At 33.7% G+C, this 24,556-nt stretch overlaps 1 protein-coding gene across 1 annotated transcript in view; it reads right to left on the bottom strand.

The window, feature by feature from the left end:
* Window positions 1-1,145: 1,145 nt before the first annotated feature.
* Window positions 1,146-24,556, bottom strand: part of LOC127854562 (multiple epidermal growth factor-like domains protein 10) — a 70,621-nt gene continuing 47,210 nt past the window's right edge. Inside the window, exons 7-15 of the mRNA XM_052389626.1 lie at window positions 21,731-21,852; window positions 21,296-21,521; window positions 18,978-19,108; window positions 18,460-18,598; window positions 16,771-16,905; window positions 8,242-8,376; window positions 2,073-2,194; window positions 1,638-1,863; window positions 1,146-1,153 (exon numbers count right to left, since the gene is read on the bottom strand). Coding sequence (XP_052245586.1) covers window positions 1,146-1,153; window positions 1,638-1,863; window positions 2,073-2,194; window positions 8,242-8,376; window positions 16,771-16,905; window positions 18,460-18,598; window positions 18,978-19,108; window positions 21,296-21,521; window positions 21,731-21,852 — 1,244 coding nt within the window. The remainder of the gene's footprint in view (window positions 1,154-1,637; window positions 1,864-2,072; window positions 2,195-8,241; window positions 8,377-16,770; window positions 16,906-18,459; window positions 18,599-18,977; window positions 19,109-21,295; window positions 21,522-21,730; window positions 21,853-24,556) is intronic.

The raw sequence follows: 24,556 nt of genomic DNA, 5'->3' as shown, positions 1-24,556 counted from the left end.
GTTTAGTCTTCCACAATTGCTCCATGGTCTTGCGGTATTCGTCCGACCCGTTGAGTTTGTCGAGTCCCATTATTTGGAAATCATCCATGGAGTGTCTGTCGGTATAGAAATGTTCAGCTACCGGGTCATTGTGCTGTGTGCGAATACGCGACGGATTCAACAGATGTCGCTGGTACAGAGTTCCACCGGTCTCTCCACCATACACGTACCTGCGACAGCGACGGCAGTTGACCGCGTACACAACATTGGATGATTTTGGATGATTTGCAGTCTACATCGTTCCTCACCCTGTACTTCCTGCCGCTCATATGTGGTGCATTCATGTGTGAACAAGTGTTATTAAGTCCAAAAGACACGATTAAGTTCTAATTGATAATTACGAATTTTGTTTTCTTGGTTTAAGTAGAAATGGATGAGTAATGTGTATGTTCTCCTTGAATTGCTATAAATAATCAAACAATATAAAATGTCGGAGCGTTTTTTGGTAAATATTTAATCATGGGGCACTCATGTCATGTAACGTGTTTGTCAAGCTAACCACCAAGTAGCAAATACCTTGGCCATGTAAATATAAATCAAGGAGATTAAGAGAAATTGTGTGATTAATTAGAAAAACATGATCCCCAAAATAGGACCATCGTTTTCAAGAAAAGGGCCTGCACAACATTACTAAACGTAAAAACAACGACTACATTTAACAGCTAAAAGTCCATGTGTTCCGACACACGTAGTATAACGTTATTTTTATTTTCAAAATTGGATTACGAAACTATTTAGCTCTGGATATTGTAGAAAATAAGAACATGTTTACATTGATTAAAGAATAAACAACATAATAATATACATCAAGAACATATAAACTACACATTGAAGTTTTACGCTCAACTGTTTTAACTAAATTAAAGGAAAACAAAAATTAAACAAGTGATTGTTAATTCAATTCTAATTATTTTAATGAACTTTCTTAAAAAAGATTACAAAATATTAAATGCCAAAGAACAAAAATTGTCTGCAAACACGCGATCGTTGTTTAGCAAAGGCAATCAAATTTACAACAATGCTAAGTGTAGTTGTTATTCGGTAATCAAGTATTGAAGTCCACGCTTTTCGCAAGGATGATGTGACATTTTACACGAAGCATCATTTTAGCATTCTTTAAATCAGAACAAATAATGTACATGAAATTCTCGAAAACTGTGTATTTGTATATATACTTTTTAGCATCACATTAACTGAATTTTGATAATCATATCAAAATTAAACAAATGAATGACACGCATTTGAAAATACATTCATGGAATAATATCATATTTGAACAATTTTAAAGATATGGATATAACACTTGATGCAACAAAAAGGTATGTAAATACGTGTTGGAGATAACCAAACTATGCTTATGGATACTTAACTACATGAATGGCCTGACAAGTGATATTAAAATCGTGATCCGTGGATCCCACAAACCGCGATGTAACGGATCTGTGCATATGAATTTTCAGAAATAAATATAAGAAAATATAAATGTAATAAAAGAAAGTCGAGCGGTTTAATAGATCTAAAAGGGTATAGATTTTGATATAGAACACATTTTTGTTAAATCGACAAGCAAATGGGAGCATTTTTATAATGATTCCTACCTTGTACGGAGAATGTGTACGTGAGATTGAAACCCCTCGCACTATCGCTGGAGTCTGTGTAGAAGACAATGCGGACCGAGTTCGACTGCGACTGGAATCCCCTTGGTGGCGCTGTCCCGCAGAACTTCCCGAATGACGGAAAGGAGGCGTTAGGTCCGTTGAAGATCTCCAGGTAGTCATAATTGCACTCGGAGTGGTGCTCCAGAGCAAAGTCTCTAAAGTTCACCTGAAAACACAAAAGACAAGTAATTTAGTGTGAATTTATTGTGGTTGAACGCTGTACCTGTAAAACATTTTGTATTAATAATGGATTTGTTTTAAGATTCAAATGTTTTGATAATATGATCTACTTGCTTTATTAAATGCCACACAAAAAATAAAATAGAATGATTGTTGTCGGTTGATTGAACAATAATGAATATATCAAGTATGAACATTGATCTGGTAGCCCTCGGATGCGTTGATGTCCCAGGTACATTGAACTTTTCTGTTGTATTTCGAAGGGTAGTTGGGGCTCGTGATGACGCCAAATGGATCTGTCAGGACCCCGCCACACTCTGTAAAGGAAAGTGATAAACAATGCTGATATAAAATTGAATGAGCATTGTTAAGATTCAAAGCAGCATGCAGTTAACAGATAGCCTATATTATTTTCTTTGTGTGCACTAAATTCGGTACAATTTATTGAGCAAACATAATAGTTTTCAAAATAAACATTAATACTGATTTATATTTAAATAACCATTGTTTATCGGCGCTTATAACAAGCGTGAGGAAATGTGAACATAAATTATATGGAAATGCGATTGCTGACACCGTCATACATTTGTTTATTAAGATTAATAACTTACGTTAACTTAATATGTAAATGTGTGACAATAACATTCTATTAATTAAGCGAGCGTGTTTTGTACATTTTGTATTTCATTTGAAATTACGTCATAGACATTAATTCTGTTAATAGATTCATTGAAGTTTAGTTTTTTAAGACATTTCAAAAACCATGTTTGACATGTATATTGGTAATATGTTTGAAAAATTAACCTACGGAAGAATAACTTGTCAAACAAGTTGTTCAAATTCTATCCATACCCGATTAACACAATCGAATGTAACAGCCTTGCGTATGTGAGAAAACAAACATGAATATTAAGATTGTGTATGCCCCCCGGTAGAGTGGCATATAGCAGTCGGACTGTCCGTCCGTCTGTCCGTTGATACGTCTTTCCGTCTGTCCGTCCGGCATTCTATTGCCCGGACTTTTCTCCTAAACGCCTTCTCATATTGATCTCATATGTGGTGTGCTAGTCTACCTACACGACTTACAGATGAAGTGTGAGTTTCGTTTAGTGCAAATGATTTCTGACGAAGTTATGGGCCTTGTACTTAGACGTGTTTTCCGTCGAACCGTCCGGCATTCCGTTTTCAAAAAGTTTTTTACAAAATGCCTTCAGATGAGTTTTGGTATGTGAGTCTACCTACATTACTTGAAGATGTTCAACTGGTATAATATGATATTATATCTAACCTTTTTTATAATAAAGTATTTTATCACAGGAGACGCAAATGCTATAACCGGTCATAAAGCTGATTTTATTGATAATGAAAGAAGATAAGGTGATTTTGATTTATTTGAAATAGATAGTCCTCTTCATAGGGCAACCAGTGAATTAGTGCAAAAAGATTTGGTGATTATTTGTTAGACGTATGCAAGACGTAAGAATTAGACTATTTTACTATTAAGGAGTTGGCAAATTAACTTGTTTTACCCATAATGGGAGAAGTACAGTAGACTATTCGTTATCATCAGTCAAAAACTTTCATGATTTAACCGATTTTAAAGTGCACGATTTCACGGAATTCTCAATTCATGCCCCAGTGACATTCGCTCTGAGCACGAACAACCCGGTTACTTACAGTAAAAATTATCAGCGCGTATACGTAAAATGGAAACCAGAGTACATGGATGATTTCGTGCACGACATATTAAACGGTGCGCAAGAACCAATCTCCACGCAGAGTTGTCGTTCCTTGCTATCACATACAACTCTGCGTAAGGCTCAACACGCCATTTTGTCTACCAAATAGCTAAAACCGAACAAACGCATTCAATGTATATTTGAGTGGATATTTAAGATCGCATGCATTAAATTAAGAAATACGACTTTTAAATGTACGATAATTCGTGCAAAAACTTGCGAGTTTTAATGCAACTCTTTGGAACTATTTTATCGCTCATTTACGCAGATGGAATCATTCCATGCACTTCACAAATGTAAACAATTGAACATACTTTTATATTGAGTGACGTTAGGAATTGCTTCGACGTGTGTATGTATGTTGGTTTCTTAACATAAAAACATATCAATTTTATATTATAATGAATTAAGACTGATATATTAAGATATCATGGTATGAGATGGTTTTCTTTAATGCAGTTAATGCAATGTAACCGTCGTGCAAGAGATTGTTTAGTATACTGTAACCTCAATGATGAACGCTTGGAATGATCATGACATGAATGAGACGCTTTCATAACAATAGTCCGTTCTGAGCCCAACACAGAGGTGAATGTAATGTGACCGTCGTGCAAGAGATTGCGCAAGAACTAGATCCCAATTTACAATCAGGTGTTCACTCGCGATGCGATCCGGATTTACTATTCTCGGAGTTTACTGATTTCCTAAATAAACGAGGTGAAAATATTTTAAAAGAGTTATTCACGGCAGTTTGATAATATAGAAAATCCAATCAGTTCTTACCCGGATCTAGACAAACCCATTTCCGCAGGAGAAATAACTAAAACTACAAGGCGTTTAAATAATAATAAGGCAGGCTCACACGACAATATAATTTATAACTCCCTTAAAGATACAGTGCATATTATAGTCAATCCATTAGAAATATTATGAAATTATATCTTAGATACAAAACAATTTCCAAAGAGCTGGTCAACGGGTGTTATTATTCCAGTATATAAACGGGGCGATATTTCTGTCCCAAATAATTTTAGAGGCATCACGTTGATAAGCTGTTTTGCGAAACTATTTACAGGTGTGATAAACTAACGATTAAGATCTTGGGCAGAATGCTCCATTCGGGTTCAAACCCAACTGTAGTACTGCCGATGCAGTTTTCATTCTAAATCATTTAATAGAAAAGCAAATACATAATCAAAAGAAACTCTTCTGCTGCTACGTCGATTACCGAAAAGCCTACGACCTTATAAATCGCGGACAGCTATGGCAGAACAGAACATATATTTTATTTGATTTGTATATAGTACACCATCATATACACATATTATTATATGACAATTTATAACATCACGTATATCAGTATAACATATAAACACGAATTAATGGACATTTCAATATAACATAACACAGCATGTAAAGAGGATGATATGACATACAATGATTTTATCGGGAATCGACGGCAAGCTAATATCCCTCATCTGCTATATGTATAGCGAGGTCAAACTTTCAAGTGAATCACATGGGCTCACTTTCGGAACTTTTTAGTAGCAAAGTTGGCTTATTACAAGGAGAAATAACATCGCCGATCATGTTTTCGTTATAAATTAATGATATATAATTTAATTTACAAAACGGAATAAACGCCGAAATAACGTTAGATAAATTGTCTATTTATCTTCTCCTATTTGCGGATGATGCTGTCATTTTTTCAGAAACTATAGAAGGACTCCAGGAATCATTTATTAATTTAGAATCATATTGCGATAAATGGAATTTAACTGTTAATATTGACAAAACAAAAATTATGGTGAAAAGGGGGCGCGCCAAACAAAAATGCAAATGGACCTACAAAACAAAAGATATTGAAATAGTTAGCAATTTTAGTTACCTTGGTATTGTTATTTCAAGTGGGGGGGCTCATTTATACCTGCCACGAATACACTATATGGCAAAGCTACAAGGGCGATGAATTCTCTTTTTTGCATTACGAAAGATATGGAAGTGCCAATAAATGTTATGTTCAAGTTGTTTGATGCATATGTCTTGTCAATCCATAATTATAATTGCGAAGTATGGGGATTTATTGCGGGAACACATATTGAACGCATTCCCAGAAAGTTCTGTAACATACTGTTAAATGTAAAACTGTCAACAAATTCGATATCGCTTTATGCTGAAGTTGGTCGATTTCCTTTATACAATAAACTATTTGTTCTTGTTGTAACATCTTGCAATTTTGCTACTGCTCATAAATGAAAACAATGTTTCTATGCACGCCACAAAACTATCAAAGATAATCACTATGCCATCTTGCTGAAACAAATCTTTTTATTTTTGTCAGAATGTATAAAAAAGAAACTCACAGTGTACGCACAGAAGCAGATAATGAAATAAGAATAAACCTTAAGTATGTTTCGATATTTAATAACCCATTCAACCATCTCGAAGTTGGCTGTGTGTTTAAAGATGCTTAAATCATAAATAACTAAAAAGTATTCTTATTTGAATTTATATTATACATGTTCAAAGTTAATATAAGCAACGTGAACTGATATTAATATGCAATATTATATTCCATATAGAACCTCTTTTCAGAAAAAGTTATTACTGCAATATATGACAATTTCAGTGAAATGCCATGCATATACAAAGAGAATAAGTTGGTTCCGTTTTCATACTTTGTTATTCCTTATTCAAGGTAAACATATTTGATGAAAGCTTTTAGAGATAAATAATACTAACAATGTTTTTGAAAATCATACCAAAACCAACGTTGTTTGATTCATTAATTAATTTACGAATAAGGAATGAGGAACCAGTTTCCTGTTACTTATTCAAACCGAATTAGCAAATGTTGCTTTGTTACTTAATCATATAATGGTACTCAATAAAAATGAAATAATAATCTTATTGACAAATTAAAGTGAATGTCAGGCAACTCGAATACATTTAATTTATGTAGTGCGATAACTGGTGTTCATGTGTTTTTTTTTAAAAATATTTACAATTGCATAACCTTGTCAGGTTTTATTTAATGATAACACGATAATTTTTTTTCGCGATTGAAGAAGGTTCCTTTTTGCTTATTCAAACCGAATAAGGACTTGTTATTCTTATTACTTAAAAGTTAGTTTGGCAATTAATAATATGTATTTAATATTATTTCATGTTGATAAGAGAAATAAACTTCTCCAGTAAACTTGAAAAGATTGACAGTATATAATTATTTGGAAAAGAAGAACTTTAACACCCCTAGGAAACATAACTGTTAAATCACTATAACTTCCCCTTTTTACACACCTGTTTATAGCTCTTCCTAGTCCAGGAGAAAAGGTTTTAAAACAAATAAATAGCTTGTTTTCGAATTTTGTATGGGATGGACCAACAAAAGTTAAACAAACTATTGCTATTCAATCATATGATGATGGATGAGTTGCCATGACTGATATATATGCTTTTCAAAAAACTAATAATGGAAAATGTTTTCAACTGTATATTCCATGTTTGAAGTTAAGAAAATGTTTAAATTTAGGAAAACAGTACATAGAACAAAATATTATTGAAAATTAGTTTTTAGAGATTTCCTTACGTGTTACATTGAGTATATTAATAAACAAAATGTCAGTAAGTGTGAAGATATCCTTGATATGCCTTTACTTTATAACCACAATTTTAAGATTAGTATATATATTATATATATAATACAAATATGTATGATAGAGAAATTAGATATTTAAGAGATATATTGTGGACTTTTGGAGAATTTTTAAAACAATATGTATTAGAAAATCTTATTGGAGTTAAAATTAACTTCCTATTTTATGAAGGTTTAATCAGAATTATGAAGGCATTTATCAGATTATCAGGACTTATCAGGACTTCCATTAATAAAAAAGCCAAATATACAATGTACATTTATATCATTTTACTCGAATAACATATTATATGGGTATAATCGAAATAAACTTGTTTATACATGTATTAGCTATAATACAGATATACTCACTTGTCATTCAAAATGGAATACACTTTTTAATAACGTTGAATGGACAAATGTGAATGCACGTGTTTTTATTATATCTAGAGACACATACACTCATTGGTTTTAGAAAAGAATTGTTCACATAATCTTAGGAACCAAATCTTTATTACTTAAAATGAACATTGTTCATGACAATTTATGTTTCTTCTGTAATGAAAATGAAGAAACCCTTTAACATATATTCTGAGACTGCATTTTCACAAAGAGAATTGTAAATTATGTCGTGAAATAATGTCAGATCACATTTTGTTCAAAACTGTACTGATATTTCCTGCCAAACAATGTTATGTGTAAGGGGTAGTGTTATCTTTCCGTTTCGTGAAAACTTGAACTGTGCGATTACTCAATGGCAGTTAATACTGTTTACGTGAATTCCATCTGTTAACTCAAACTAATTATTCCAACCCGAAATCGTTGTACATTATATGTGTGCATAGATATATGTGCACATGTTCAAATCCCAAATGGTCGATATGTTGTCAGATTTCTAAAGTGTTATATGCGGACGCTACCTCTCTCATTTACATATATGTGATATTTGTTTTATGTTTGATTTTTATTTCAATATCATTTGACAACTTACTTTCATTACACGCTATTCCTGTCCATCCGTCTGTACAGCCATCATTTCCACATGCACCCGTAACACCGTCGCATGGGCCCACACGGCAATGACATTGCTTGGAACAGTTAACGCTGTAACTTCCGAGTGTGCAGCCTGAAAAAAACAAACATGTGAACATTCTGGTACCCTGATTGACTTTTGTTTCTTTAACAACAAGATAGAATAAAAATAATTATTTTTGCCTAAATTCCAAATCGTCTTTCGAATAACATTGTATAAATTTAGCAAGCGTCTCTTCGTACGTTTTGTCTTTGATGTGCAATTAATTAATAGAAATAAACACTGTTTATGTACATAACATTTACAGCTGAAAAAATTACTCCAAATCTATACCGATAATGCTGTACATTATGTATGTGTTCATAAATATATCTTTGCGCGTGTATGAATCTAAAATGGTCAATATGTTGACATATTTAATTGTATTATAGGCGGACGCTACCTTGTGTTCATAGTTAGTTTCATATTTTATTTAAGTGACACATAGTACATACATTTAATAGTTATTATATAGAACAGAACAGAACAGACAGTATATTAAGACTTATACATAGGTACATCGTCTTTAATGCATATAATTATAAATAAAGTAATGTCACGAATCAGTATACTATAGTAAGTAACCAAATCAATATAAACATGTATATAATGTTAGTAAGTTAAATGAAACTTCAGAACTAAATTCAATGAAATGACATTTATAAACAAAATAAGAACAGAGAACAATAACGATTTTGACAGGGAGGACCATACTAATTTTAAAGGCAGTAAGGACAAACTTTTACAAATAATATCAGTGACTGAAAATTAATATAAACACTTCTTACAAGCAAGTCAAACTATTAATTCAAGTAGTGGTATTTAAAATAGCATTTCGTACAGTTAATGCTTCCTTAACATATTTACATACGTTTAATATTTCAAATTTACAAGTTGATGTTAATAAACTATGGAACTTAACAACCGATGGATTTATGAAATAAAAACGTTTTATGAATTTTGCCGTATAGAACGGTAACATGAACAAACACAAATAAAATGGAATTCATCCTCTATGTCCCGTTGATGACAACACAGGCAATAACGTTCTTCACGGGGAATATTGTTGCGTGCGTATCTTCCGGTCTGAATTCTCAATGGATGGGCAGAAGCCCTTAATTTCACAAAGTATAAACGTAGACTCTTGGGTAATAAATCTAAGTAGTTTTCATATTCAAGAGAAGTTTTAAACATTCTATACATATCAAAAATAGAAATTCTATTCATATCACCAAACCATTCTTGTTTAAAGGTGTCAATAATTCTGCATTTAAATTCACATACAAAAGCATGACTATTAGTTATATTTGCAGCTTCAAAAACATAGGAAAATCCGTAATCGTTTAACAATTGTTTAACATTTGCGACTCAATTATTGCATCCCTAATAACAATCATTTAATGCTTGCATATAAACAGTTTGTATAATAATATTTTTACTGTTAATAATTTTTAACCAATACTTAACAATTCTTTCATATCTATTAACATATATTGAATGTCTGCCTAGCTCACCATAAACTGTAGCGTTACATGTGTTTATTTTCACATTTAACAATCTCTTGCAAAATTTGAAATGAATGCGTTCGATCTCTTTTGATTTTTTAAAACCCCATATTTCAGAGGCATAACAACAAATAGATCCAACAAAAGAATCAAACAACTGACAAAATAATTTCGGCTTAAGATCATACTGCTTACATTTATATAGTAAAACATTCATAGCCTTAAGGGCTTTTCCAACCAAATGTTCTTGATTTAAAGTGAAACTACCAGTGTAATTCAAAACAGTGCCGAGATAATTAAAATTGTCGACGATTTCTATATCTTGGCTATTATATGTCCATTTTTCATCTTTTCGAATTTTACCCCATTTTACGAAAAAAAAATATTTTTGTTTTTTAAGTATTAACATTAAGCCCCCATGTATTACAATAGACATACAGGTTATCTAAATGGTTCTGTACTTCTTCTGGTGATTTACCTAGAATAGCTATGTCATCCGCAAATAACAATAAAATTAAGGTTATGTCGTCTATATTTAGGCCAGACAATGTGCTGTCTTGTAAAAATAGTTCCAAATCTTCTACAAACAGTGAAAAAAGAATCGGGGACATTACCTCCCCTTGTCTTAGACCGACAACATAACTAAAGTATTCGGAATATGATGTGCACGACTTAACACAAGATTTAACATTTTCATACATATTCTTAATTATTCTCTTCATAGTTTACCTTGTACACCAGATTTATACATTTTTAACCATAATGCATTACGATATATACTATAAAAACATTTGAGCAAATCAACGTATATAACATACAAACGTTTGTTTTCATTTAAAAAATGCTGCACAACAGACAACAAGATATAAATAGCATCAATAGTTGAACATCCTCTTCTAAATCCAAATTTTAGCATTATCTTCACAAAACGATTCGATACGTTTGTTTAAAATGGTTGTAAACAACTTGGAAAAACAACGAACTAGTGTTATCCCTCTTTAATTACCAACATCATCAACAGATCCTTTTTATGCAGAGGTATGATAACTCCTTCTGTCCACTGATCAAGAAAAAAGCCCGAAACTAAAATACTATTAAACATGTCACATAAATGATTTGATAAAATATCCAAACTTTCAAGAAATATTCATTTAAAATAAAGTAACTACCAGCCGCTTTATCGCGTTTTAAGACTTTAACTGCATTTTTAACTTCATCTACTGTTATCGGCTGATCTAGTTCGGGAAAAGTACAATTTTCCTCATTAAAATTATTATTTGAACAAAATTCTACAGCTTCGGCATTATTAGTATAAGAAATAGTATTACTCCAATTATCAAAATAATCCTTGAATGCATGTATTGAAATTTTATTGTCATTTATTTTGTTTTTAGATTTAAAATATTTCCAAAATTCCTTTGGCTTTTTACTCTTTAAATTTGCAATTTCTATCATTTTTCGTTTAAATGCATCCCTTTTCTTTTTGTAAATTAACTGCTTAAAAAGACGTTTCTTTTCACACAACGTTTTCCTATTTATATCAGACTTAATACAATTAAAACATCGTAAAGCGTCATGTTATTGATTTCGAGCAACTATACACTCGTTGTCAAACCAATCAGCGTGTTTAATACAACTATCAACAAAGAACGTGGGTTTATTCTTGTAAACATGAGATTTTAAAAACAACGGATCCGCAACGTTACAGTTTCAAATCAAACAGTACTACCCAGCCATGCAAATGGCTTACGAGTCACTAATTAGACATGGCTATGCCTGTTAAAATATATAGTAAAATAACTACTGATTTGAAATAGGATATAGCATTAATAAGTGTCATGAACAATTTGTATAATAGCAATAATAAAGTCATATCGTCACACACAGTATACTTTCTCGTTTAAAATAGCAATCATTTATTAATAAAGCAAATTTATATATCACTCGTTTGTCCGTCATTAAGCGTTTAAGTCTGTTACTATAATCCATACGAATCAGGTCTGGTATTATCGTTATGATGGAGTTGTAAAACATAAGTCTGAGGTTTGTATAACAGGAGCATTCATATAGGAAGTGGTACTCGGATTCGATTTTATTTGGTTCCTTGCAGAGTAAACACAGTCTCTCTTCAGGCTTCAGGTGTCGGAATCTCCCGGTTTCAATGTGTAGTGGCAAGGTTCAAGTTCTGATCTGGGCAATAAACGATCTGAGGTGTTTCGGGAGGCACATTATCACGTAGTTTTCGCACTCATATTGATGTTTTATCTGCCGATAGGTTCTAAGTTTCGGCTGGGTTTCGAGGCCCTGTGTCCATTTGTTGATTTTGTTTTTCTCATAGTATTCGGTGGCCCGACTGAGAAGACTATCTAGTGAAATGCTGCACATCTATCTGGATGCAAATCAGTGCTGAAGGTTCAGTGAGTCAAAGATGTGTTTAATGTCGGAGTTCCAGCCCTTATTCTGAGAGTCCCAATTAAATATCCTCTTTGTTAGCCTATCGTCTGGAATCTTAACAAGGCGGTCCCACAGGCGCAGCATCCCCATATGGTGTCTGGCGGTAGTAGTCTGCCACCTCACGTCGCCGTTAATTACGACATTTGATGCGTGTTTATGAACACCAAGAAAGGCTCGAATCGCCCTATGTTGTATCGTGTCGCATTTCGAGTATGTTTTGTATTCCCAAACCCCTGAACTATAATCCATTACAGGTATAACACTGCTGTTATAAAGTTTGGTGTAAACGTAAGTCCATTTATTGTTTTAGCTTTATTTAAAATCCCACCGAGAGCCCTGTCTGCCGATTCCGCTAGTGTGTTAGCGGTAATGGAGAAGTCAAGCGTGTTTGATAAAATGCAACCGAGGTATTTATAACTGTTCGCTATGTTTATAGCGTGCTCTCCAATGTTAAAGGTTCACTTTGTTTGTTGCTGACTTTGTTTTCGGAAATGCATAACGCTCGTTTTCGAAGGATTTATTTTCATGCGCCATCTTTTGCACCATGTATCGATTTTATCCAGCATTTTTTGAAGATTTTGCTCGCTCTCGCTTAAAATTAATGTCGTCCGCGTACAATAGGATACATATATTTTCACCGTTGATCATTATACCACAGCTTATTTCCTTCAGTTCAAGAGCCAGATCATTTATATAGAGTCCAAATAACGTCGGTGAACTTATGTTTCCCTGCTCGACCGAGCATTCGATGTTAAAGTAGTCGGTTAAGTGATTGTTAATATTCACCCTCGCGTTCGAAGAGCTATAAAGATGACGTAGAACGTGATAGAAGCGTCCATTCACACCTATTGCTAGTAGTTTGGCTAACAGACAATCCCTGTCCACTCTATAAAATGCTTTCATCATATCAATGAAACATGTATATGTTGCTAGTCCCGCTGCCTTTCTGTTGCGAATGATGGAGCACAATGTGAATAGGTGATCGGTGCAAGATCTATGTTTGCGGAAGCCATTTTGCTCATCGACAATTATTTCGTTCTGGTCAAGGTATTGTGTCAAACGGTTGTTAAGAACACTCGCGAATATTTTGCTCACGGCCGGAAGTAGGCTAATACCACGATAATTAAGTGGTATACGCGGGTCGCACGTGTTGTTCTTCGAGATTGGCTTAATTATTGACGCGGACCACATAGAGGACGTTATCCCAGAAGTGAAACATTTGTTAAACAGTTCGTGGAGCAGATGGTAGGAACTTTCATTTTTAAAGACTTCGTACGGAAGTGAATCCTGTCCGCATGCTTTACCGTTTTTGCAGTTTGATAGAGCTTTTATCACCTCCGATACACTTATAGTTGCGTTTAGCATCGGGTTAGAGTTCGCGTCATTAACGTTTTCTGCCGCTTAGAACTGTTGTTGGAGTTCCAACTTAAACTTCTTTACTTCCTCGTAAAATTGTTCATCGAAGTTTGCGCCTTCGAATGCTTCCGCTTTATCAAAAAGTTTTTGGAATTCTCTCTCCCAAATTTGAAGGAAACTTTTATTGTCGGTTACTATGTTACCATCTTCGTCGAATGTTTCCATGAGTATTTTGGAGTCTCGTCGAGGGCCTAGCGCCTTAATATGGCGCCAAAATTATTTTGGGTTTTCCGTGCATATAAATTCCAGTTCAATTTGGTTTTCCCTTTCAAACTGCCGCTTACATCGTTTAATTTCCCTATCGAAACGACGTTGCTTTAATGTATACGGGCGCCTGTATTCAAGTTTGTTGCGTTTGTTACTGTTACACTTTAGAAATGCATGTTCACTTTCACACACATCTTTGAAGAGAGAGTCAAGTTCACTGTTACACTACGGTTTCGACTGATGACGGAAGCCCTTTTTTGATCGTTTTGACATGTTACTGTGTTTTACTTTTGCAAGGAGTGTTTCATAGTATAAGTCACAAACTTCCCTATATAAATTATCGATTTCACTTTGGCGCAAATAACACGTTTGTATTTTATCGATCATTTCTATCAGTCTGTTGTTTACGATAAACTGCGCTGGTATTGAGTCGTAATTAAACCTCTTCCCATTTATTGGATTATTATTATTGTCAGTGCACGTTCCGTTGGTTCTGTTTGTTTCAGTATTGATAAATGTTTTAACAGTTATAGTACAACATAGTACAATTGCATTGCGCAATCCGGTTTAATGTCGCACTGATGGCTTTTTTTTACGGTATGTACCTCGAATCTGTTAAATAATTCGATATTCGAGTGTGGGGTGAATATGTAGTCTACCACTGCTTTCCCTTTAGTAGAAATACGTGAAATTGTCATATTCCGGAGAAATGCGTCCATTTAATACGCACGGTTTCGCTCCTCTTAAATATTCTACAAATGATTAACCGTGCCTATTTTTTGTAAAGTTAATTGGTTTTCTGACATGCACATTATCTATATTTACGATGGTGTCGTTTAAATCCGAGATTCGTCCGTTTATGTCACCGCAAAACAATAAGCAGTCCGCATTTGAGTGTAGGTATATAATGCCCGTTAGGTGATCAAAGAATTCGTCCTCGTGCTGGCCTCGTTCTGAGCCTTCAGGGGGTAGATAACATACTGTAATGACAATTACACATGATGATTCGTAAGCTTAAGGCTTAGGATGCCTTCGAAAGTTCTGCTAGCACACGTTACGTAGAAATTTTCTTCAATCGTGTCTTTAATAAGAATCGCAACGCCTCTTGATCCACATGTTGCAGTTTTCTTTAAATGCTCCCTGTTAAACAAATATGGCTTGTAGAACTCTATTAAAATAGTATCCGTTGATCTTAATTTCGTTTCTGTTAGTCAACTGATATCAGCATTTAGTTTACTTAATATATCTTCCCTTTGTAAATGGTTATTTTGTGTCCATCCGTTAATATTCCATGTCGAGATTTTAATTGTTTCGGCACATAGCTGGGTGGTATCCTATTTTTGCGATAGATTTGCAGGACGTCTCTGGAATCAGGGTGCGATAGCGCTCCCCTTCGATAAAAAGCGCTCCGTAACTAAATCAAACTTGTTTTTTCTCGCGCACAGCTTGCTCTATCACAGGTTTTATGTCTGTCTGTCAGTTTCAGACAGGTCGTCGGTTATGTAGAAACTCTTTTTGTCCAGCGCGGCCTTTTTGGAGTTGAAAATGGACAGTTTGTCGTTAAAAGATCGTACTTTAAATACGATTTGTCTTATTTTCCCGGATTGCTTTTGGCCTGCTCTGTATGCATTTTCGACGTGTATGTCAGACCTTTTAAAGTCCTTTTCTAGTACTGTTCTAACAATATTTAGCGTCTCTTCTGTGTTTGCATGGTCACGCTCATGATATCCCACTAGTCTTAAGTTGTTATGACAGCCTGTCGTTCAAATTCTGCCTGTCGTTTTTGTAGATTTGATATAATTTGATTTGCATCAGCGAGCGATTTTGCACGGATAAACACTGGGTGCCGAGTTTTGTGTTCTCTTTCTTAATGTCTATTATCTCCGTATGCGCAAACTCTATAGACTTGCTGTGTTCTGTGTACAGGTTCTCTGCACGCCCCATTCTTGTTCCATATTCGTTAAGGCGTTTCGTTATTATGATTTGGCTTCTGTAATGAAATGGAAGTCCTAAGAAAACTAAACTGTTCTCGTACGCATTGTTCAAATCCTTCCCCACCGATTGTTATATCTGAGTGTGAATCCGCCATTACAGGTGGAGTTTTTTTGCTTAAATCAAAAACTGGAGCGATGAAGAACTGTCACTGTCACTATCAGCAGGGTAAAGCACTGAATATGTTTGCGAAAGAATGTCACTTACTTCATCATTTACATGTCCGCTTGAACCCTGACGTTGTTACTTTAAGTCTTTCTCATTAATCCGAATAACTACTTTTTTTGCGTTTCTCTCTGCGTTTCTCTATGTTCTTCCCCATGCGTGTAACGGGACGTGATTAGTTAGACCGATTTACATGCGCGCTTTATTCTGAGGATGGCGTCTCACTCATGCGTGACGGGTCATGGAGAAACGGCCGAAGTGAGAACTTCTCAATTTGTCACAGTTATTTACAGTTATTCAACTTTGCGCTTGTCGAAAATCCAAAACAAAGAAAAAATGTAAACATGCATTTATTTTAGCCGGTATTATAGCTATTATTGCAACTTTTCAGTTGAAATGTATCTAGGATGATAGAGACTCACATGCGACACACACATATATCCAATCAAAACCCTTGTACACTATATCAGAATCTCACTATTTTAAATGTGTTTCACAATTTATTATGGCGTTTAGAAAACATCGACCAGCCACACCGGAAGCGGAAGTATTTTTCATATATATCTTTGCAAATGAACGAATCTAAAATGGTCTATTTGTTTACAGATTTTAGAGCATTATATGCGGACGTTATATATCTTGTTTGCATATATTAGCTGTTTGTTTAATTTGTGCTTTCTTGTTTCATTAATATCCATTGAAAACCTACTTTCATTACACGCCATTCCTTTCCATCCGTCTTTACAGCCACCGTTTCCACATGTACCCGTAACATTGTCGCATGGGTTCACACGGCAATGGCATCGCTTGGAACAGTTTACTCCGGTACGTCCGAGTGGGCAATCTGACAACGAAAACATGTGGTGTGTCCATGATTTGATAGTAAGTATAAGTACATGTCTTCTTAGGTTACAAATACTGTAAAATGGATTTCAAATACGTCTATTTGCTTGAACGGCCATTATTGAAGGATACGCATATAAAACAAACGAAATATTTACACATTTTCAAAATATATTAAATCAAAACCAGTGAAACCCAATTTGTTTTTAGATGATCACTCCTTATTTACGTTATACTTGAATGTATGATACACGAGGAGTACAACTGAGCGATTTTGCAACACATTTACATTTTACCACGAAAATGAGTCAATATGTGTCAATTATTTCCATGTTTGTTTAAGGTTTTCAATATATGAATTTTACATTAGTGGAATAAAGAAATTTAGTATTTTTTTCGTTGATTCTTAATAATAATTTTTTACTTTCTTTAATAATCAACAATTAATACGTTTAACTTTTGCAGTGGTTGAATAACCAATATTACATGAATCAATACTCTTTCCTGGCATATCTGTTTTGCGTGTTGTGGGTATAATAATTGCCAACGTAATCAGACAGGACAGAATGGTAATGAATACGAATACTTATGTCAAAATTTTGAAAACGCGCTTGTTTAATGAAATCACCGGATCAATTACATGTCCATAAAATGCGATGTTATTCTTTGGATACGTGCATTTAACTATTAGCGTTAAAGTACGTTCCTTGCTTGTCGGAATATCATAATTTCACAAAATACCAAGTAGATATTGGCTGTCCCCGTAACCTTTACAAACTATATTGTGCGGGATGGAGTTAGCCTTTTCTTCTCAATTGTCAAGTTTGAATTCAATTGTTCATCGTGAAGCGATTTTTCCCTAAGGTCCATTGAAAAAGCAGCATTTGGAGATAAAGGCATTCGAAATAAAATTTAAACACCAATAGATTTGTTTGACCTTAATGAAACATATTTTTCCGCTAGTCAATTGAGATAAAAAACAAACAACAAAACCGACATCAAATGGGCAATTTATTTTCATTCTAGATAATTACCTTAAAACTTGTGTCGGTACGCGAATATTCATGCGACATAAATGTTGTTTGTACCTGGGGATTAATTGATTTCCACATATAGTAAATCAAATATACAATGGTGAATCATTGTTCGATAATTGCAAATTAACTACATTCCATTTTTTTAAATACAGAATCATCAATGTTTGCCAATTAAATTGATACTGAGAATATCCAAACACCTTTCAGTCTGTAAAAGACTTTCACGGCCAGTTTGAGCATACTGTATTTAGTTCTACATAGTAAAAATATTATTGATATATGTAGAATCATTTGCAATTTAAACACGCCTTTTAGACATGTAAACTGTTAAGCATCCTAAATAGGACATGTGTTTAACCATGATACTTGCCTAAATCAGAAATACACGTTTTACATGTTATATTCATAGCGTTATATGACTTATTGTTTCGACAAGGGTTTAACTATCTGTATTGCTTCACGCGATTAAACACGTATTATGTACTTATATACATCTTGGGGAAAAATTGTATATTTACCCCCATGACTGTATATGTTAATCCTCCAATCAGCGCCACATATCTGGCTTCTGTCGCCCGAACAAATGAAGGAACACTCTGACTCTGGCTTTTTAGTTGTAGAATGAAGCGTATTACCACAGAGGCAATGAGTCCGCGCCTAAGTGCAATCAGAATAAACAATATTGATAGCAACGCCGTTGTTTACGAATAAGCAATTGAAAATTGTCTAAACATTTTATTGTTAAAAGGGATCATCACTTTTTCAGTTTATGTTTACTGAATGTATACATGCTTAGATGACATATTTCTGCCAATCTGAAAAATAGAGACATTATCAAGGTGAAATACGAGCATGTAATTCTTTATACATTCACAACGATAATAAGCATGTTAAACACAAAATGTACCACAAATAGGGGACACATTGGGATACATTATAATATATTTAATTTTTATAGCTCAAGGATTTCTTTTTACACCTTTGTATTGAGTTAATGTCTACGCTATAGGTGTGCTATGTTAAATCTACAACCAACCTCCACTCCGAAAAACTTGTAGTGGCTGCAGTTGTTTGAACACTCGGTTGGTGAGTTCGACTCAGAATGGTAATCATAATCTGCAAGGATTCGGTTTTTACTGTCCTCATAACAGCCCATGTAAAAGAGATCTGTAAATGAATGTTTAATGACCCTTAATTCATCAATGAACTCATATATGTTAAGCCAAATCGACAATATAATGTCATCAACAATGGAAACATCGATTTACTAATTTTTATGTATTTATCATTGTATGCTGCACCGCATAATTTTCGCGCGAGACCATCATCTTTAAAAACCTTCATTGCTTTTCGTTGCATTTTAACAAACTCTTTGCCACACATGCACAAAGTGAATAGTTAAACGCTTTCAAAATTAGACAGAAATATATTTAGTATGTAAATATAAATATAGGAGATTTAATAAATCAGTTGTGTTATTTATATAAAAACATATCCCTACTGGACCATTGTTTAGAAAAAAGGACTTGTAAAGCATTACTAAACGTCAAAATGATGACTAAGTTTAGCAGCTGAAAGTCCATGTGCTTTCGACACACACATATTGTTACGGTAGTTTTATTTTCAAAATTGCATGACATAACTATGACAGTCATGTGTTGATTTTTTTAAGTGCGTTATTTTGTCAGCATGTTGACGAAAATATGTTATACAAAGAGGAAAATTGACATGGTCACTAGAAGTGTCTATCCGACCTTTACAACAACGGAACCATTTGTAGCACTGGGGGTAACAAAGAAAAGTACAGAAATACAAAGATTAAACATTATGCGATCCTTGTTGTTTGTAAGCTATTGGATTGTTTATAAATTGAGTCATGATAATTTGAATGAATTTGTTGTTAATTTCTCATTCGTGTGCCTCTGCCAGTACATAAACGCATGTTCGCCATAAGGGCGAATTGCGTTCGCCTTGAGTTGTAATTAATTGTTTACTATAAAACCTATACAACTGAGCGAACAACTGAAAATTACCTTTCATTTTTATAGAATAAGGTTATGTTTTCAATATTGAGTCATTTGTGAATAAGCTGACGCGTATTTTACCAAAATGCCGATGGTATAAAGATAATCGATAATTGAAAATTCTGAATTTTTCGTCACCAGAAATTGTTAATACTGTAACGAATCAAAATTAATCGTGAGATAATATTTGATAACATTTTATTTCGAAATTTTATTTGTTTTGAGAATGAAGGGTAAAGTATTCATTATAACGTCACAAATCGTGCTAAACAAAACTTATCTTTGAAAATTACATAGATAAAAATGTCCGACTCAAGGGCGAAATCGACTCAAGGGCGAGTTACCCTATAATACTTTTTAACATCACATTAACTGAATTCGGAAAATCATATCAGAATTAAAAAAATGAAAAACACGCATTTGAAAATACATTCATGGAATAATATCATATTTGAACAATTTTAAAGAAATGCATATAACACTTGATGCAACAAAAAGGTAGATAAATACGTGTTGGAGATTACCCAACTTTCTTTTATACCTAATGATAAAATATGACATTTCTGCATCGAAATAACACTAGTGAAAATAACAAATTGTTATTTTCACCGGTGAAAAGAACAATTTTCGGAACTCCTTTTTCAATTTTTAGATTATCATAAATAATTTTATATATATTTACTATGATCACGAGTGAATTAAAATCGACATTCCACCGATTCCAACAAATTTTCATTTTATTTTATGCTTTTTCACCGTTGATTTACATTGTAAAAGAGTTGAACTGGAAAAGTTCGCTGATATAATGACGTCATTTCGTCACACTAATGACGTCATTTTGTGTTTTGAAATGTATTGAGGCACTCCACGGGAGAAACTCCGAGAAAGGGTAACTTTTCAGCGAAAGGGAAACGGCTGTTAATTATTTTCTTGAAAAAGGGGCATAAAAGAAACAGAAAATGTGTTCATGTCAGTGTAAGATCGTTTGTTATTTCACTCGTGACCGTAGAAAAATATATTTTCTATGATCACTCGTGAAATAACAAAGATTTTACACTGACATGAACAAATTTCCTCTATATGCTTATACATATTTAACTACATGAATGGCATGACAAGTGATATTAAAATCGCGATCCGTTTGTTACCGCAAACCGCGATGTAACGGATCTGTTCATATGGATTTTCAGAAATAAATATACGAAAATATGAAGGTAATCAAAGAAAGTCGAGCGGTTTAATAGATCTGAAAGGGTGTAGATTTTGATTTATAACACATTTTTGTTTTTAATCGACACGCAAATGGGAGCATTCTTATAATGATTCCTACCTTGTACGGAGAACGTGTACGTCAGATTGAAACCCCTCGCACTATCGCTGGAGTCTGTGGAAAAGACAATACGGACAGAGTTCGACTGCGACTGGAATCGCCAAGGTGGCGATGTCCCGCAGAACTTCCCGACTAACGGAGAGGAGGCGTTAGGTCCGTAAAAGAGCTCCAGGAAGTCATAATCGCACTCGGAGCTGTCCTCCAGAGCAAAGTCTGTAAAGTTCACCTGAAAACACAAAAGACAAGTTATATAGTGTGAATTTATTGTGGTGGAACTCTGTACCTGTAACACATTTTGGAGTTATAATGGATTTGTTTTTAGTTTCAAATGTTATGATAATATGATCGACTTGCTTTATTAAATGCCACACAAAAATTAAAATAGTATGATTGTTGTCGGTTGATTGAACAATAATCAAAATGTCAAGTATGAACATTTATCTGATAGCCCTCGGATGCGTTGATGACCCAGGTACATTGAACGTTACTGTTGTAATTCGACGGGTAGTTGGGGCTCGTGATGACGCCAAATGGATCTGTCAGGACCCCGCCACACTCTGTAAAGGAAAATGATATACAATGCTGAAATAAAATTGAGTAAGCATTTTGAAGATTCAAATTAAAATGTAGTTAAAAAAGACTATATTATTTTCTTTTAATTCACTTTTAATTTAATTCAGTTAAATTTATTGTGCAGTCATAATAGTTTTCACAATAAACATTAATACCGTTGGTCTGATTTATATTTGAATAACCTTTGTTTATCGGCGCTTATAAAAAGCGTGAGAAAATGTGAATATTATAAATTGAAAATGCAATTTCTGACCCCGTCATGGTTTGTTAAATAAAGTTCAATAACTTACGTTAAATTAATATGTAAATCGTAGTTACAATAGCATTGTTTTAATTATGCAAGCGTATGTTGTACGTTATGTTTTTCCTTTGCAATTACGTCATAGAAATTAATACATAATTCATTAAATTATTTATTTTAAAGACATTTCAAAAACATGTTTGACGAGAATATTGATCATTCATTAAAAAAATAATCTTAAGGAAGAATAACTTATCAAAATTAATAAAATCCAAACAAACAGCCTTGCGTAGGTGAAAACAAAATACATGAGTATGTGATTGTATGTATTGATTACTTGCTTGACTGTTTGATGCCGATAACATATTTAAATAAATCTTAAACAGAAAGATTAAACATGTTTTATACAAAGCGTTATATTTATCTTTCTTATGTTGACATCACAATTATTAAATAGCAACAAATATATTTTATGCTCCCCGCGCAGTTACATGCTCTATGAATCCGGAGCGAGAGCCTCAAGTGTATGCTGACTTATATAAGACTTGTTAATGAATCTGCAATGCTCATCCGTTTTGTAACCTGACGTTCTTAGAAGAATATATATTATCAAAACTGAGTAGAAGCGTATGGAAATAAATATGTCTAATTTCCAACATACACATAACATGATTTTCATGTATATGTACTACTCTTTTGTTCATTAAAATTTATATTTAGTAAGAAAATGCCAGTTATTTATTATCGTCTTAATAATACTTCTTTTTAGTGTTGATCGTCAAATAAACTATACAGTCATGAATGTGACAGAACACGGCTATATAACATGATTTAGCCGAAATATCACACACAGCATCGACCAAAAAAATATCCGTAAGTGATCGTATGCAATCAACGCTTACGAATCAGGAACAAACTTATTACCAGTTCATGATTCGTAGGCCATAATTTCGTATACCTTAATTTGGATCAAAGACCTCCGTTATTATTGGTTATGTTAAATGTAAGATTTCTTATTTTCATCGCTGACACAGTCTTTGAAGTTTCATCTGACCCTTATCTTCGGCCAAGACAACGCGATAGCTAAATACTAGGTAATTTAAATATCTCAGTTCGTTATCATACATAAACAGTTACGAAGGGATATGATTTAGTTGCATAGCGATTTTAACAGGTTACCATAAAGGCAATTCTGCAACGGAAGCAGCGGTCTAGTTGCCTCTGATAGACTGGAAAGCTTATACATTTATAACTACATGAAAGACCTGACAAGTTATGTCGTAATCGCGATCTATGGATCACGCGAATCGCGATGTAACGGATCTGTCACAGGTTACGATGAAACTGCCGATTGGGAAGTCTGACACCAACGTATACTGTATTCATGATTTGATAGTTCGTAAATGTATTTTGCTTGTGTAGTGCGTCATGCAATAACCATAGTTTCCCAACATGAAACATTAACAGTTCTTCATAATTGCGCCACACTTGATGAAATCCTGGCTTTGAATTTGACATGATGCTAGCTGTCAATCTATTACATCCCATTATTTTATCATCTAATCAGTGCTCATGCAGCCACATTTACGCCATTCACAGGGAAGTGGTATAAAATCCCTGAACTTATCACAGATCAATACTGGCCTATATCAATAATTGTAGAACTATAGACAGCAAAAAATAGTTGTGAGAATTTAGAATAAGGTTTGTCATATTTCATAAAACATACACTACACATTGTGACACAAAAAGTAAAGACTTCAACGTTCTTTGTGGCAAGAATGTCCTTTTCAGTAATCAAATATTACCGTCAGTAATCAAATATTACCGTCAATGCTTTTCGCGAGGATGTTGTGACGTTGCATATACACGATAATTTTCGCCTGCTTTTCATCAGGACCAATTATTTACATGAAATTATCTAGAACTGTTTATTTGTAGATAGGCTTATATACATTGGATCGAAATAACTTAATAATGTAATGCTTTACTAAGCATATATAATTCTTATCGACTTTTATACAAAAAAACATACCTCCAATATTAAATCAAGAGCTGGCCTTATGCAAAATAAAACGATAAAAACGTCATTTAAAAAAAATTCCTTTGTCTCGTAAGCTTACGCACTTCTGACAAAATTCAGTTAAACAAATACTTGAATGATGTCGACTTACCCATTTGAAATATTAAATATTATAAGTAATCATATTGTTCAGTTTTGCATCACGACATATTTCTTTAATCTCAAAGTACATACGCTTTGGATATTTTGGCGATGGTCGGTAATCATTTTTCTGATTATAACACCTCAATAAGGTATTTAACAGATGTGTTTTGAGAAGACATACTCAAAGAAATATGTTTAACCATTTATCATATTTTTGGTATATCAGAATTGTTGTAAATACAAATATGCGATCTTTGTGTATGACGAGCGCTGAAAACTT

The sequence above is a fragment of the Dreissena polymorpha genome, chromosome 13, assembly GCF_020536995.1.
Source record: "Dreissena polymorpha isolate Duluth1 chromosome 13, UMN_Dpol_1.0, whole genome shotgun sequence".
Lineage (NCBI taxonomy): Eukaryota > Metazoa > Mollusca > Bivalvia > Myida > Dreissenidae > Dreissena > Dreissena polymorpha.
Note: the sequence above shows the minus strand (reverse complement) of the source record. Positions and strands in the feature narration are given on the sequence as shown.